The 17,708-nt window shown below is 39.4% G+C and overlaps 1 protein-coding gene across 3 annotated transcripts in view; it reads right to left on the minus strand.

The window, feature by feature from the left end:
- The window catches only part of LOC125765273 (neuropeptides capa receptor), a 51,244-nt gene extending 34,186 nt beyond the window's left edge, over positions 1 to 17,058 (minus strand). The window contains exons 1-2 of one of the 3 annotated variants that reach the window (XM_049430215.1): positions 16,434 to 17,058; positions 497 to 1,619 (exon numbers count right to left, since the gene is read on the minus strand). In XM_049430215.1, the coding sequence (XP_049286172.1) occupies positions 497 to 802 (306 nt within the window). In that variant the 5' untranslated portion in view covers positions 803 to 1,619; positions 16,434 to 17,058. Of the gene's footprint in view, positions 1 to 496; positions 4,178 to 16,433 lie in introns of those variants that run through there. The other 2 variants (XM_049430216.1, XM_049430218.1) reach the window with 2 other exon arrangements.
- Between the last annotated feature and the right edge of the window lie 650 nt (positions 17,059 to 17,708).

Consider the following 17,708-nt stretch of genomic DNA (forward strand, 5'->3'; position numbering starts at 1 on the left):
TTTTTGTTTGTTTTGCGTTCCTTCTGCTCGGTTGGCTGTCAATTTTTCCTTCGATGCTATTTTCATGCGAAAAAGATTAAGTTCTCGACTTTTGCCGACGACGCCGCTGCCACCAAAAGGCCCACAGTCAGCGATTGAAGATTTCTCCTTTTGCGTAATCAAATTAATTCAATAGCATTTTGTCACGGCCACCTACACGCCACGTACACAGGCCGTGCAGGTGTACGGGATGGGCAAATGGTGGTGGTCCTCCTTTCAAAGGGAGTTACCTCGCTCTCCCGTGAGACACAATTACCGTAGCCTATCATTCCTACCTATCGTCCTGGTGATGTCCGCACGGCGAGAATGTGTTTGCGTTAATTAAGACGATATTAATCGAAACGGAAATTAATTAGGGGAAATTTAAATACACCAAATTTACGGTTCACCTGGTACCCGCCGGGGGGATTTGATGGTAACGGGTGGGAAGTTGAAAGCCCCCACACGCCTTACTTACCAGCATCGCGGTGAAGAGTGGCATTCGCTGTGGTCCTCTGGCGTACACGAGAAAGTCTTTCACGGAACAATCGAAATCATCGCTCGATGGATCGCACGGATGGGGCTGTTCGGTGGGATCGGTAGTTGCGTTCTCGGCGATGGTACCGTTCGCTTCGAACAGACCAAAGCCCAGCAGAACGTCCAGCGACATAGTGACACCGCCGGTAGGAAAGCTACCGTACGTATTTTCCGGCAGCAGCATCGCTGGCATGGTCGATGATGACGACCATGCGAGTGATGTCACATTCACCACGGTCGACTCCATGGTGGTTTTCGATAGATTTGTACGCGATTAGATTTCTCGCTCACACACACACACACACACTCACGACACACAACGCAACCTACCGCAAAATGGTGGATTGTTCTTAAGCTTTCGTTCGTTCTCTCATGACGGTACGTGTTCATCACCGCGCTTGTTGTTGTGATTTTATTTTTTTTGGTGGGCCCTATTTTTCTTTTGAATTTTACACTACGGTTAGCAACAATGCGTGTCTATCGTCATCTTTGCTGGCAGCAATTAGCCGTTACAGCGCTCTGGTGTCAGCACTTCTGATAAGAAGGCAGACATTTGACCACACGAACATTGCCTATGTAGACACCGAAAAGCACACGATGGCCCAGAATTACCATAAAATGTAGATATGGGAACACTAACCGGTACAGCACCAACAACCGTCAGCACAACCGTCACGTACCGATGTACGCTATCGCTCATAGTAATCGCATGGCATGCCAATGACACCGGATGTCAATTGCATTTTCCCACACAGACACACAGGCACAGTGACCGCACAACATTGTCGTTAAATTTTTTTATTGCACACCGATGCACTTCACCATGCACGATTGCATATCCTTGCTTTGTGGCATTTTTTTTATTATCTCCGCATCGTGCACTGACAACGGGTCGATGATAAGCACCACTCTAATGCAACTCTGTCGAACACCGCTGTTCGTACGAACCACTAACGCCGTGCGCCTGGAAGGTAGGCTAACAGCTTTACACACGCTGCTCACATCACTCCTGCACTCGGATGCTGTAAACCGGTACGAACAGCAAACAGCAAATGCGTCGGAATCTAGAACGAACGGCACGTGGTAGTGGCACGTAACAAAAAAAATAAAGAAAAACATTAAGAACATTCCGCTTCAGCCAATAGCATAGGATGACATCACCGATGGTACAAATTGAAAGAAGATCACCATTGCACCCATTGCACAGCGTACCAAACTGTCGGATAACTAAAGATGTTGTGCTTCCATTCCGTTCAATCCACCATTCTACGCTTGCACCTTCAATTAGTGAGAGTTTTTTTCTTGCTCCTCGCACTTGATATCTTCTTAGCCAATGCGCTAGCAAGATAAGAGATCAACCGGCCATCAACTGACAAACGAAGGGTGCGCTATCGTACCGGCAGCAGCAGTAAAGCGCCTCATTAGCTCTTTTTGTCGCCCAGTTCAATTTCACCGCAATCCGTACTCTTCACATCTACCCACGGACCTTGAAGCACTTTTTGTGTTGTAGTAAAGGGAAACCTTCCCATGACCGGAAGGTCCGTGTAAAGTTTGCATATAAAACCGGGCCACATCTTACGCCGTTTATCTCTGGAGCCGAACGATGTGGTATTTACACGTTGGCCATGGAAAACGGATTGTATAGGTGACTATGGGTTAGGAAAGTCAGGTTAGTTTCTACCCGGTTTGTTTTGGACGTTTGCTAACCACAAACGGTAACGCGTGACGGGCGAAGTACGACACGGGAGCTTGATCGTTCCCTCCCTGTCTGATGATTTAATCCAACCGCAGTGTGATAAATAGTGATACCAGGCGGGAAGACTATCTTTCGCGACAGCGTAAGCAAAACAGAAAAAAACCGACCACACACAAAAACCGATGTCGTGAAGCTGTACGGCGAACATCACGCAGGAACGGTGGTTGAGTGAATTGACACTTTATTCACATCGTTTATGCTTGTTTTTTGTTCTCTTTCTATTTCTCTCTCTGTCTCTCTTTCTCTCTTTCTCTTTCTCTCTCTTTCTAAAGTAAAGTAGTGCATCTTTTTTGTTTTGTTGTAGCTACTGTTCGCTTTAACCTTTTTCTTACGTTCAGAATCTCTCCACTAAACGTTCCAACGCGCTTAAGACCACCGGTGGTGCTAATTTACCGTAAAATGGAAAAGAACTCACCAGCCGTTGGGTAAGCGGATACAAAACCGGAAGCACAAATAGAAGCAGACCTGCTCATGTACTAATGGCCACCGGTGTACTAATGGAATTACCGTAGAATTGGTTTGAGGTAATTAGTTTTACAAAAATTTTGTCGATTATAATGTAACGGTGCCGGACCGTTTGCTACAAGCTTACAGAACGATTAGATTTTTGTCGTTCGTTCTTAAATGGATGGTACGCTCGTTGAAGCTGCGTTGTCCTTCCAGCCGGAAGCTAATTTGTGTCGGAAAAGAAATTTTTCATCATCCTAATGTTCCTCGGCAGGATTCTAATTAGAACCTGTTCCAACGATATTACGCTTGCGCTTGAAGTTGCAATGGTTGTCGGCATGGGAATTGACACTGATTCTTCATTTCCGTTGTTAGGAACTTAATTTTGTAAGTTTAGCACAATATCGTTCATATGAATTGTTTTAAACAACTTTGCATTTGTTAAGATTTATCTGTGTTCCATATATAATCTACGTCAGGATAATTAACAAAAAAACAGCTCTGTTGGTTACAGGATCTACAATATTGCCACATTTATGCTAGCACAATTTGCTGTAAGATTTAGTTTAGTTCAGGATTAGTTCAGATCACAACCAGCAAATGGCGCTAAATAAATTTATGTTTTCTGATGTTTTTCAAGATCTTTCTTGTGACAATAATATTATTTTCAATTGCAAGGTGTTCTAATTTTTTTTTTAAATTCCCTTATAGAATAGCAAAAGGTTACTATTTTATTAATTTTGGGGCTACAAAGTTGTTTTACTAAGAGGGTATAAAGTTGCTTAGGCAGTAAAACAATCCAGATCAAAGGTACCTTAGAAAAAAGGAGGTCGCCCATTGCCTGAGGTAGTGGAGGTGCCTGGTCCTTAGTTGAAGGTATTATAACGACATCTAGAGATGTTCACGGGTATTGCGGTTCAATCGTGTTGATTGGATGACGAATAACAATTGGCAAAGATTTTGAAGTCACCTGCAACTCTTATATTTAGCTATTACAACAATAATTTCTCCAAGCCATTCAGTGTCCTACAGATCGGTATCAGAGCTTAGATCCTTGGTGATCTTTATACCATGTGGGCAAACTATCACTTGTCCTTCAACTTGTCCGTCTACTTGTCCAACGCATAGTCAGTTTTATCACTTGTCCTTTTATCTACTACCAGACCATCAACTTTAACTGTCAACTTATGGGACTGTAAACGTATGAGACCGTCAACTTATGAGACCAGCAACTTTTCAGACCGTCAACTTATCGAACCGTCAACCAATCAGACTCTCAACTTAACAGACCGTCAACTTATCGAACCGTCAACCTATCAGACTGTCAACTTAACAGACTGTCAACTTAACAGACCTTCAACTTATCAGGCTGTCAAATTATCCGATCGTCAACTGATCAGAGTCTCGACGATGGCTGGAGCACGTAATGAGGATACCGAACTCATGCGCCACCAGAAAGGTGCTCGTCAGCGATCCCTCTGGCACGAAACGTAGAGGAGCACAGCGAGCTCGCTCGATTGGATCAGCTGGAGTCGAACCTATCGGAGATCGGATGCAGCCGTGGATAGAAGACTACAGCCCTGGATCGAGTTTCCTGCAAACGGATTGGAGACCTGGTCATATCTTCGCGACGCGCTCGGCAATGAGCAGGCCAAGAAGGAAAGACTTATATATCATTAGCTTTGAATCGATCGGCAGTCAGTATTTGCCACCGGTCGATCAATAGACGATAACACACAAACGCAGCAAATGAATAAATAAAAATCCAATCTCATCGATATACCAATTCAATCGATAGTGCTGCGCTGACACAGATAAATTATGCCAAAAATCCAAAACACCATACACAGTGCAACGGATGAAATTACGTTGATGCTGGGCACCATATCACGCTGTATCATCATCCAGAAACCTACCATCAAGTGCGTGCCATGAAGTTTCATTTAAAGGCTCACCCCAGCGACCACCATCGTCCGGAAGTTAATGAGCCTCAAAGAAATGAGGCAGGCGAGCTGGGTCGCAGCACACGAAGGAGGCAAATAAACTTAAAAGAGCTTCCACTGCTCATCGTTCCGTGGCCCCAAAAACCCACCCCAAAAACCCACTTAACCAGTTTTCCTGGGTAAGTAGGGAAGACGTAAAAGTCTCAGTATGCGACAGCTTACTCCGTAACAACATCGCAAACAGAGGCGAAAAGCGCGGAATCAAATGAAGGATTTACGGGCTCGTTTTGAGAAATTGTAAACTCACCCAAAGTAGATCATAAATAAATCTGCTTGATGAATTTGGCACCCTTCCGCGAGATGGAAGAGTTTCGAAAATCGGTACCGGTTGTAAACGAGCTGGGTTTTATGCGACAGCAATTACCGCCACACCGTGGAAGTTTGCTTGCGATGCAATGAAGAATTGTTTGGCATCGAATAATTCAAGTATTTTGCAATAATTAATTATTTCCATAAAAGTCGTATTAAGCTGGTACGAAAATTTGGTTTATGCTAAAAGCTATAAGATTAAGCCGCTCTTAAATATACGGGTAATGCAATAGAAAAGTTTGTTCTGCTTATTTTTACAATGCTGCAATATTTTTAAGTTCATTTTTATAGCTTTACTCCAATTTTTAGCGCAACGTGCCATTTTCAATTCAAATTTGATTTTTTTTCCTTTATACGGAAATTTATCCATTTGTTTCTTCAGTAATATAATGTGATATTTCATTTTTATTCGAGTTACATTGGCTGAAAGATCGGCAAACAAAAATTATTTATCATTCTAGACTGAAGAATAGTATTTAGTCGATCAACCGGTACAACTTGGCTGAGTTTAAATATTAATCATTTGCTTCTATTGTATTACTCGCTCCTTAGTGACGATCACATATTTATTCGTGTAAGAAGATGTGTTTTTTTGTTATTTCTGTTGAATAAGTTGATTTTTTAATTGTCAGACATCTTTTTTTTTCTCGGTTCGAACGGCCTGGCCGTATCAAGACTTATTTTACCACGTAACCGGATAGTCAGTCCATTCCGTGCTACGGGGGGACGGTCCGGATAGGATTTGAACCCGGTCCTGTCGTGTGGACGGGCGCCGTTTTTCACAAGCACCACCTGGCCGCCCCAATTGTCAGACATCTATACGACGAAAAAATCATAACATGTTTTACTACATTATCCTTCAAAACTTGTTATAATTCAATTTTAATCATAGTTAAGACTGTTATTAGACATCTTAAATTAAACTTAAATAAATAAAACCAAAGCATCATTGTACATTCATAAGGACTGCAGCATAAAGCATTATGTTGATGTTGGTAATGTAAAACTTGTATCCTAAACGTTCTGTCGATTCCATTAAAGTGTATTACATCAATATAGTAGAGGGAATATATAGCTTTCCTCACTATGAACCGATTGCATCGTTTTGATTGCAATTCAAATTCTGCCACGCGTTCCTTATTCACTGCAACAACACTGCATTGCTGTTTGCAATGAACAGTGCCATTGCTAGTGCGCTTATATCCTTTCTCCATCGTTCTGTATCCTTTTGTGGAAGGAAAAATATGCAATCGTGTACCGGGTGTTGCATCGTTTTCTTTTTTTGTTTACTACACCTTCATGCCCAACAGTGAACCATCAAACCAATGGTGACAAACGATGTTGAGCAGGATAGTTCAATCACCAACGTACATTGCAGGTTTTGCTTCGTTTCGATTTCGACGTTCGATGCGCTCAGTTTCCATCGTCTGCATGCAGATGCATCTGTTGCATTCGTTTTATTGTTTTTCTTTTAAAGGGTTCTTTTTTTTCTTTTATACTGCCAGGTCTGGTGGGCTTGGGCAATACGCAACCATCCGGTTGGATAACGGATGTAAGTTCCGTGCAGCGGTGCATTTTATCTCAACAATGTTTTCAACTATGCTGGATGCTATGTTAAGTTACAGGGAATGATCGTGCTGCATATATTTTATTTTGTTTTCTTTACTCTTGATAACAGCACTTGAACAGTTTGACACTAAAGCTTGGAATATGCACATTGAATGCTATAACAACTTCTTACAGCCGAAGCTCAATAGTAAATAAATTTGTGGTAGTGACACACATATCTTTTAATATATTTTTTAAACTTTTATACAAAATTACAACCACTTGACCCATGTGCCGATGAGTAAATTACCATACAATATTTTTAAAAAACTTAAAAAATGAAAAAGTTGATACTGACACACATACAGTTCGAGCCTATTCTTGGCCTAATGGATCTAATCAATATCACGAAAATAGAATTAATGAAAAGAGCTTTTACGACCGGAACGTGTAGCCCACGCTATTTGAATATTAAGTGACAATAAAATCAAATCAATTCCCCGTAACCTCCGTCTGCATTGTACAGATCCCGGAGATGCTGCAGAACCAGTCCCAAATATGGAGCACCGTGCTGATGTGCGCTATGTTTAATTATACCTCGATCAAAGAGCAACAATACAAAGCGTGCATATCATGCTTATTAAAAGCTGTCAAACACTCATCGGATCATGGCACGTTGGTTTATTGATTTTTTTTTTCAACTGTTTGATCGGCTATCGATCCATCCTTCAAGTTGTGAGCAAATGTTCTTGGCTTTCTAGAGCCCCACCGATGAAAAATCTTTAATGCTGTTCCAATAAAAATATTTGCCATAATTATCGAGAATGGAGTAAGTATCCCAAGTTTGTTGCCTTGTGAAAACCAAAACAAAACCTTTCGAAAAAGTACAGAACATCGTAACAGGGCAGCCAATAAAGCTTTCCCCCTTTGAGTTAAACACTATCGCGATCAAAAAATTGAAGGTAAGCATTTATTTCAACTCATAAATTAAACGTAAACTTGCTATAATGTCTAAGTTTGTTCTGTTGGATTGCTGCTAGCGTAAACTAGGAATACTTTCAGAACGAAGAATGTCAAGCAAAAGAGTCAAACGTCCCTCCATTCTAAACGAGCAACTTTCTTGCGCTTTATAACTATAATTTTCTCTCGAACTAAAACTTGCACTACAAGAGAGTGGGTCTGCAACGGAAATGAAAAGTGACGCAAATATTCAAAGTATGCTACACGACGATATTGCATGCTACCGTTTAAAGGAGCGCGAGTTTATTTATACTTCTAACTTTACGCAAAACAGACAGTTGTATCGTTTGTGGTTTAGGACCAAAACTATTTTCTACTATTTTTTTTCCTTTTTTGTTTTTGATTTCAAACTAAATGTTTTTTATAACATACAAGCAGTACGTAACAATACAAAAGTACGTGATTTGAATGTTCAAAAGTAACCTATATTACCTCATTCGAGGTTTATACTATATGGTATGCTAGTTTTATTTATATATTTTTTTATTTTATTCAGGTAGCCTGGCCGTATTGATCTATTTATTTATAAATATTTATTAATCACAAAACCATACTCTAAATTACTTAAACAGCTAAATAAACGCACTCTCTAATATTTCTTTCCTTCCGATAAGATCTAATGCATTGCTAATGTTTTTTTATAATATGCAAACTCTTTAAAGAAAACGGCACCGCGTGCGCAAAAGAATAATTTTACATGTGTTAACTTTCCGATCCCACCCAGTTCCAGTGCAACGAATTGTCCACCCACTGACGTTTGCGCAGATATGGGCGCCAACTTCCAAGCCGACAGTCCATAGACCCAGAACCGGTCTAGGTGGAATTAAAAACTGACCGTACTGCACACTATCGATACCGCTCTTAAAGGCCTGCAAGAGTTGACCACATTCCTGGTACTGCCGACGTCACCAGCAAAACCAACAACCAATTCGTGACCACAACCGGAATAATGACAAGTTCAAGTTCAATCTGTACGTGAAGTGTACTAAAGAACTTGTTTCCCATATGCTAACATGCAGTTTGTGTTGATGCCAAATTGTTCCGCTTAAAGACGAATCGTAGAAGAATTATTTTGTGAAGCTATCATACCATCAACATAAAATGATTAGCATTTTACAGTAAAGCACCGACTAAATGATAGAAGAAAAAAAGTTGTTTAAGGTACATAAAAAGAAAGTGGCGAAAAATACTAATCCAAGAGGATAAATAAATGCAATCATCGTAAAAGCGCGAAAGCTTAAACATAAAGTGACGAGTTGAATAAAACACACAAAAAAGCTGTAGAAAAGTGTCCCAGAAGCAGTATGTATTATAAATTCATGCTGTGCAGTCACGAATCTGGTTGCCTTTTAGCAGGATTGGCTAGCGAGATTTGTCCCCGAGAGAAGCATAACACATGTTATCGTTGGCTAAGGTACATACTGGTACCGTTTGCAAAGCCGTAAAACAGCAGTATTCTCGTTAATGTTGGGTATTAAATCAAATGTATGCAATTAAATTTTTAAAATGATTCATTCTGATTGCCTCTTTTGTTTTTTTTCTTAGGTTAGGCTTAGGTTTTTTTTCTTAGGAAGGTTATGTGAGCTGAATTTGTAGGAGGTATTTTACACGCAGTTGACGATCGTATAGAGCCAAAAGACGCTAAAATTGGCATATTTTTGAGGTCGTTAACAACAAGCGGGTTAAAGAAATTAAGCTAATAAATACTCATTTGTACTTGTAGGAAACGATATGGTTAATCGAATCATTTACTTTCAATTAAACTGAAATTGAATGAAGAGTAAACCAAGAGGGAAATCTAAAGCTTTTCACGGAATTTCTTTAATATAACTTCATTTATCAAGTAATTATTCATCTATCAATATAACTTTATTTATCATTTATCAATTAAATGTTTATCGACACTATTTCATCCTTACATTTCTAAAGAATGAATAAGAAAGGATGTTTGTTTTAGCCTGAATTAATATATACAATTTTACAAATCAAATCGTCGATTTCAACTATAAGCATTCCCACAGTAACAAACCCCAACAAATGAGGGACCAGTTTTATCCGAATGTTTAAGTGTAAAAATAAACACTTTACGTGACACTGCATTAAAATGTTATCCAAACCCCCTACATCTTTACCTCTCATTCGATTCATTAATGTACACAAAACACAAACCCAAACGCACCGCTTGATCTTCTCTTCACCAGCAACAATAATATGGCATTTGCTTATTTCACTTAAAATTCAGATTTGTTCCCAACCCTAAATTCGCTCATCCTCCTGGGATCGCAAATGATTTCCGGAGGCTTCGTGAGAACTGTGGTCTTGTTTTCATCTTTTCATCTTCATCCAAGATTGTATCTCTATAAATATTTAACCTCAAACATACATACATCCACCAGACACACACACACACCAATTTGATCCGCTGTACGGAGAATCCTTTCAGTCCGTTTCCTTTCTACCATGACAATCGGTTAAATTTATTCGAAACTGAATAACCCAAACGGTATCCTTTGCAGTCAGCCCTTATTTCGTGCCCACCCGCTTTTCCAAGCGCCTTTTAAACGTTTCCCCTTACAAAAGGCAAGCATTTCCATAAAAGTGACACTTCGATGATGGTCAGAAGACGATAGCGGGAAAATGAACTGCTCAACGATGGTTTGTTTTTTTATGTTTGTTTCGGCTGGGACGTAGGTATTTGCAAACGTTTTTTTTCCTTCTCCTCCTTTCCACCCATCATTTCCCCGGACAAAGAGTCAAATGGGGAGCGATAAAAATGGGTTATCATCAACAGTGTCAGCAGCGTGACACTGGAAAGGGGTACGCATAAATATTAGGGCCCCCCCCTCAAAAAAAGCATATTAACTGTAGATGGAAATGGTTAAATAAAGTAAAAAGTGTTGGCAAGTGCTTCACTTTACCATCAAAGTATCGCCCACACAATTCTAATCAATAAAATTATGCCTCTTTTTCTTGCTTTTCTTCCGAGCAAGTCTACCGAAGGGAATCATCGGTTGACGGCAAGTGAATATCTTTCTCTTTTTTTGTGGCAATTTATTCCTTTTATTGCTAGCAATTTTGTGCACTGCCAAGTAGAAACAGCATGAGTCTTTCGGATGAAATAAGATAATAAGAGAAAAAAAGCCGAACCTATCAATTCACCATACTCATCAGCATGCATTTGTTCGTTTAGGCCATTTCTAGGCTAATGTGTTTTTTTTTGTGTGTGGAGAAGGAATTTTAGCTTTTCTCAGCACAAACATAACCAACAGCATTGGGGATGCTTTTTCGCTTGTCCATGAAAAACAAGGCAAATGGTACATGTTGTATCTGGCTACCGATAAGACAAAGCAAGCAAAAACCGAAACCATTGCTTTGGCGCTTTTGCGTACCACAAATGCAGACCACTCTGAAGATCAGACGCCGTGGAAACATTTCACTCCAAGCGCTCCACCGGGCTAGGTTCGGCGGTGTAACCATTGTTCTACACCATAGCAAAATCATGCTGAGCATGAACATAACAGCTTCCCGTTTTTGGTCGGCATCTCTAAAACAACCACGAACGCGAACCAACACGCTGCTCAAGACTGCCAGGGTAAGCGGATTCCGAGAAGTTCATCATTAAGAATGGAAATGGATGGGTTTTGCTGCAGAAAATATCGCTATCGGTGTCGAATATGACAAGCCGTTCGCTTGTAGACTAGGGGAATCGTTAGAAAGACTCGCCCGCTCGTGCTACTGTTCCCGGTAGCCGATGCTGATATGTACGTACATTTGCGAAGGAGTGTTTCAGCAAAAGCAATAAACGCAAACATAACCGCCCGAAACCGTACGACATCAACATTGCATAAATCACAGGTTTGGAAATTAATTTTCACCTTCCGACACTGTGTATCAGCCTCTGATAGCAACGTTGCCCCTGTGCCAAGCAAACGAAAGGAAAGCTTTATTTAACGCGAAACACGAACACTATGATAAGCATAATTAATTTTGCTAACCCATAATCGATGTCACTTTGCCAAACTTGGCACACGCTTTTGCGAAAGTTCAATCGATTACTCGGAAGGGGGTTTAAGTTTGTTTCAGAACCCTCCCATTTCACCGCAGGGCACGGTAGCATGACTTGACAGTAGCAAATCTTTTCCATAAGTTCGACATTTTGGTAAACTTATTCTGTTTCTGCTATTCGCTGTTTTGTTGTTTGCCGATGGTTCTGTTTTCCCATTACAACTTTAACGTCTTGGTTAGGATTTGCTTTGTCCAAAGACGTAGAAACAAAAGCAACAAAACAACGAATCAATCGTTTGCTTTTTACCATCGAACGAGAAAGTGAGCAACTCAAACAGGCGGTATGCTGATAATTGAGCCCATCGGTCAAATAGTGCAATGTTTGATGAAGATGTTACGTCACGAACATTAGGCCAATAAAGAGAATGCTGATCGGCTTTAATTAACCTTGAGCATCTCAATCAAATACCATTAACATAAGCAATGGTTCGAGGGGTGGTACGATAATGAAAGCAGCATGATAAGTTCTCGCTATCCATGCAGAGAGCAATCTCGTTCAAGATGGCGAGATGATAAGTACTTCAGATCAGCTTTATGCACTTGAGTATTCACGCAAAGTTTAGTGTTTGCTTACCCGTCATCAGCTATAACAGGGGTCAGCAACTATTTGATCGTATTTGAACCGATGAACGTCAGTCTATATTAAGTTAGATTTATATTTAGGTTTTTGTAAGATGACAGTATTTCAAAACAAAATGCAATAATATCATTGAAACCTGTTTTTTCTAGCTGTAGAGTAACGTTTGATAGCATCGAATGTCGTGAGTCATATGTTACAACATGCAAAAAGAGGAGAAAAAAATTATTCATAAATAGATTTGCTAACAGCGTAAAAAATGTTGTAGGTTTTCCTGTAAACAGAGGCAGATAGATTATTATATTGATCAATTTCATATAATGCTTTAAACAGATGGGGAATTTATTGCCAGTATCCTCAATCCCCAATGTTCCATCCCTGATCTAGAATCGTCTTAAAGCAGGCAAACATCACTCATTGCTTAGGTCACCGAAATATGTCCAGACGTGTGCGAACAGATAGCACCTGCTATCTGCAGTGGAATGGAGTGGAAGTTTTCAAGAATGAAAAAAAACCCTAAATGCCATGTAAACAAACATACAACCCAATAGACAAACAAAACAAACACACATTCCATGGCTTCAGTATGCAGATAATTACGATCTGTTATCTGTGGAAGCTGGATATATGGAGGTGGGAGTTGGTGCTGAGGAACTACCGCAGTCTCAAGGGTTCTTCCGTTCCGTCAGGTAGCGCTTGATAAATTCATTCAGTTTTCCATGTTTTTCAAGATTCCCGCCAGTCCGATGCTGGTTAGCAAAACACCACCAAAAACTTTACCTTACACAACCCGAAACGTGCCGGTTTTTTTTCGGCTCGTGGTTAAGGTTTTGTGTGTATGTGGTTAAGGCAATCCAGTTCTGCTTTGTGCTTTAGTATTCTACGCTTATAGTTAAATAAAAATACTGAGAATTCACTCTACAGGAGGAGACGTGTGTAAATTTACATCCGCTAGCAGATAAGCTGGAATTGTAAAGAGATTGTTCGGTTGCTCTTTTCAAACTTATTGGGTGAGTTTGGGCGAGGCATTAAAGAAGAGCGTTCCGGGCGGATATACTAACATAACAAATGTAAAATAAATGCTTAGTATGTTCAAATATTCGTGGGTATTGTAACTGTGTGGCTTAACTTCCGGTATCTTCATCGGTACGCCCGAAAGGTAGTGAAGTTTATGGCAAAAGTTACCATATCAAAGAGAAAAATTATCATCATCCTCATAATTGCATTCCAGCTGTAAAAGACCACCCAACACTTTTGAATCAATCAATTTCCACTAAAGTAATGTGCAAAAAAATAACGAACTTTTCTCACCTAGGAAAATTTTCAAACACTCCGATATGAACGGTGTTGGATAGAAGAAAAAAAACTTCAACATGACCACACTCATACACACACACAAGGGAATCTAACTTTTCTTCATGACGAACAGAAATTTTTTTTTGTTGGTTTGAAAATAGAAACCAAAAAAAATCATATAAAACCCCCAGACAAACAAGCTGCTTGTGGAGCTACGCGTTCCAGGAAACGGTTTCTAACAGCACGTTGCCTATTGAACCAGCGACCATTGGAAAATAAAGTTACACACACCCCAAAAAGGTGAGGATGACTTAAGTTTGACGAGCTCGAATCACCTCTCGAAGCGTCTTCAGAGTTGTAACATGATTTAGAAGCTTAAGCGCGGCAAGACTTTCCCTTTCACCATACTGTTCGCTCAACGAGCGGGAAGTGGAAAAGTTTTTGACATTCATTTGAAATTCTTTACGAGTGGATCACAATTGTCCTGCCGCATGTGTAAACAGTACCGGGTGGATTTTTTTTTTTGGGAAAAATAAGAATATTTTTCAGCAGATGAAAAACGGCACGTTTTTTTATTTGTTTTCTTCTATACCAGCTGCCTTTGATGTATCACAAATATAATATCGTTTTATTTATGTGTGTGTTTGTGATTTTCTTACTTCTTTTATTATTTTTTACCAACCATTTTACACATTCTTTCTCACCCCGATGATCGTACCCACTTGGCTGGTTGTTTTACTTTGCTTCCATATTCTGTACACACAAACAATCCATGGATATGTTTACTAAACCTAACACTTCGTAAAGACGGACTGTGTTGTGTGCGTGTGTGTGTGTGTGTTTTTTTTTTGCTTCACTCCTCCACAGATCATCTTCTAATCCAATGATTTTTCTCCCTTCTCGTTATTTCTTCAACGTCCCCCACCGGTGAAAGGTGTGACTTTGTTTACTTTGTGGAAAAATAAATATAATACGCTACCGCAGCATGGTCGAAACTGAGACGGTGAATCGATTGAACGCGTAGCAAGCGTGATAATAGGAATGATTTCGGGTGCACCTTCGTCTGACCATTAGTGAAATTGAGACGAAATTGAAAACATTCCGACCGTAGCACAACCACCCTTTGGATATTGTTTTTTTTTTTTGTAGAATGTAGGAAAAAATGTTAATTTTTGTAATACGCTTCTTTACGTCGATAAAATGTTAGAAAAGTTTTGTTTTCTTGTATTGTTCTTTGTTATGAAACATGTTTCTATACCTTTAAAATACTTCAAATTCCTTCATTTAATATAGTATATTTTTCAGTAAACTTTAGCTGTAAGATAGTCTCTAGATATTTGCTATAAAATGGAATAAATTAGTTCACAAATGCATGTGCTATTTTGGCTATTCTTGAATAATCGCCAATGGTAACATCGATATTTTATTCAATTACTGTCAGGATCGAACATCGATTGTTCATCCCTAACCACCCTCCTGCTCCTGGTGTCTCTGATCTTCCTGCAAACAAAACAGTACCTCACCCTAATTAGTTGACCATTGTTTACCGAACCTAATACGTTGCACAAACACTTCACTAAGCACGATAATCTAACAGCCAATATTCTCCATAGAAATGTACTCTTCGCTCATGCCGTATTCATCAAAAACAATACCGAAATATACACTGTTGAACAACACCATAATAGTAATAGACACAAACATATTATTTTCGTTTACGTTACTCCTTCTGTCATGCTATTTGTACTTTTAGAAAGTGAAAGAATGTAGCTATCCTGTCAATTTTACTCCTGAATAGCTCTTGTTTATCAGACGCGTCGATTTTGCTTGTGGAATTAATGGTTCTTATGGGTTTTAATAATGATTTAGAATACCGGAGAAAATATTAATTTAAATGCTTAATTCTTGAGGAAATGTAATAAATTCGATGATACATCAAATATGTACCACAGTGTAAGTGAAAAAAAAATTACAAATGAGTAAATAAATATGGTTCAATAAACGGAAATGTTTTTCGTCAATCTGTCATAGGTATTCCTGGTGATTTATATCATTTCGCACCATTTCGTGTACATCGATAATCGACGAAATGCACCCTTCAATCACCATCGATGGAATTGAATTAATCTACAAAAAAAATCGGTTTCACACTTGCATGATCTGTACTGACACCCTTCACCCGCCAAACACACGCTTGATTGCTTTTTATTATTCCATGTTTTCTCCTCATATTCACTTGACTGAAATCGATGTTAGTGCTTCCCTTTCTCGGATTAATGCAAAAAAAATTAACATCACATTTTGAGCATCACTTTTTTTTTAATTTGCATTAATTTTGACATATATTTATGCAACTCTACTAGAATATATTTTTCCATAAATCAAAATAAGCCAATAAGATTTCACATCACACAAGCAAACACACTCACACACACACACCGTCATTTTTGATTATTATCAACATATTCTTAGCACTTTGTACATCATATTAGTTGTTAGGTAAAGCAAAGTTGTTCCATATTTTAGCTTCCTAGTTATCGCAAAAAACACATAACAAAAACATTCTTAAGGCGTCATTCACTTAACAAAAAAAAAACATAAAAAGAGAACGTAACTAGCGTTGAGCATTGTTAAGCAGAAAATTGATTCATATCTAACACTGTGCAGCTCAACAAATGGCCAACCTCTTCAATTGGTCTGATGAATTCAACAAGTGTGGCTTCCCACGCAAACCTGCACGGCCAAGTTTGGTTAGATCTCATCCAAACAAGATCGCACCCAAGCTACATGCGATCCAAGTTTTACCCGCTCCGGTATGGATCGGGGATAATTTAATTAATGCAACACATCCACTTACATTACACCACTTGGAAGATTTTTATTCACACACTGCACTGCACATCACTTAACAATCGTGCTCGAATGTGTGGCTAGTACCACGGACGTGTGGTTTTGTTTTTCTTCCTCAACTCTACCTTTGGCGATGCAACGTTCCACGTAAGTAACGCTTCGTAACGCACCGATTGCACCGGGTATGCAATCCGATCGTACTAAGTAAAACGATAAACGTATCAAAGGTGAACCACAGAACCAGTACCGGGTGAACCGTACGCCCGCCGGTGCGAATGATAACTGCCTTTTCGCAATCGCCATCGCGGTTTATCGGCCGTGGTGACTGCGACTGACGGTACTCGCACTGAGCGCCAGCTAACGGATCGACACGGTGAGTGCCGCCGAGTAACGTTGATGGAGGCGCGTGGTCGTCACTCACACTTTGTATGTAATGCTATCGTTCAGCGGTGATAGATGTCAATTAAGGTGCTTTAGCTATCCAGAACAGGGCAATTTAAATAATATCGCACAATAGAGCTCAACGTGTATGCAAGTGATCGTAGTGTGAATTGTTGTCCAATATTTGTCTATGATGCGGCCACTATAAATCGTAACTTGACTCGATGTTCACACAAGGACAAAAACCTTTTTGTAACAAAGATTTGTTACGAATCTTACTAACACAGTGCTTCTACTTTGTATCTATGCTTTTACTGTTATACTTGGCTTCGATGGATATCGATGGAGAATATTTTGTAAATATAAAATGCAAAATAATAATTAATGAACTCGTTTTCAACTTAGGAAAATATTTGTCTTCAAATATATATCATATTTAACTTCAAAGGATACATAAAACACAATTGAATTTGTTTTCGATGAAAATATGAAAGGAATTGTTTCAGAATTAGATATTCTACCATTTGATGTGGACGTAACGGCTTTAACGTTACGTTTAAAAGCAGAGGTATTAAATTTTCGCAAATGTAACAATTTTGTTGTTGCTCCTCCAATGTGCAATCGCACCGATCAAACGGATACTAAAGAATCTCTTCGGAAAATGCTGTAATTTAGTGCTAGGCGCGTAAAATCACCTTCCTATTAACATCCTTGATTTATGTGCCCTGTTGCAACGGGACCACATTGACGATGAATTGAGCTTTTCTGTTTTCACTCGTTTCCATTTGAATCTGTTGTTTGCTAACGGCGTGCTGTACAGTTGGAAAAAATGTTTACCAGAAGCGTGCAAAGATTTACGATACCTTCGATTGCGATGATTGCTGAGTGTTATTTTATGGTC

Source organism: Anopheles funestus, chromosome 2RL, assembly GCF_943734845.2.
Source record: "Anopheles funestus chromosome 2RL, idAnoFuneDA-416_04, whole genome shotgun sequence".
In the NCBI taxonomy this organism is placed as follows: Eukaryota; Metazoa; Arthropoda; class Insecta; order Diptera; family Culicidae; genus Anopheles; species Anopheles funestus.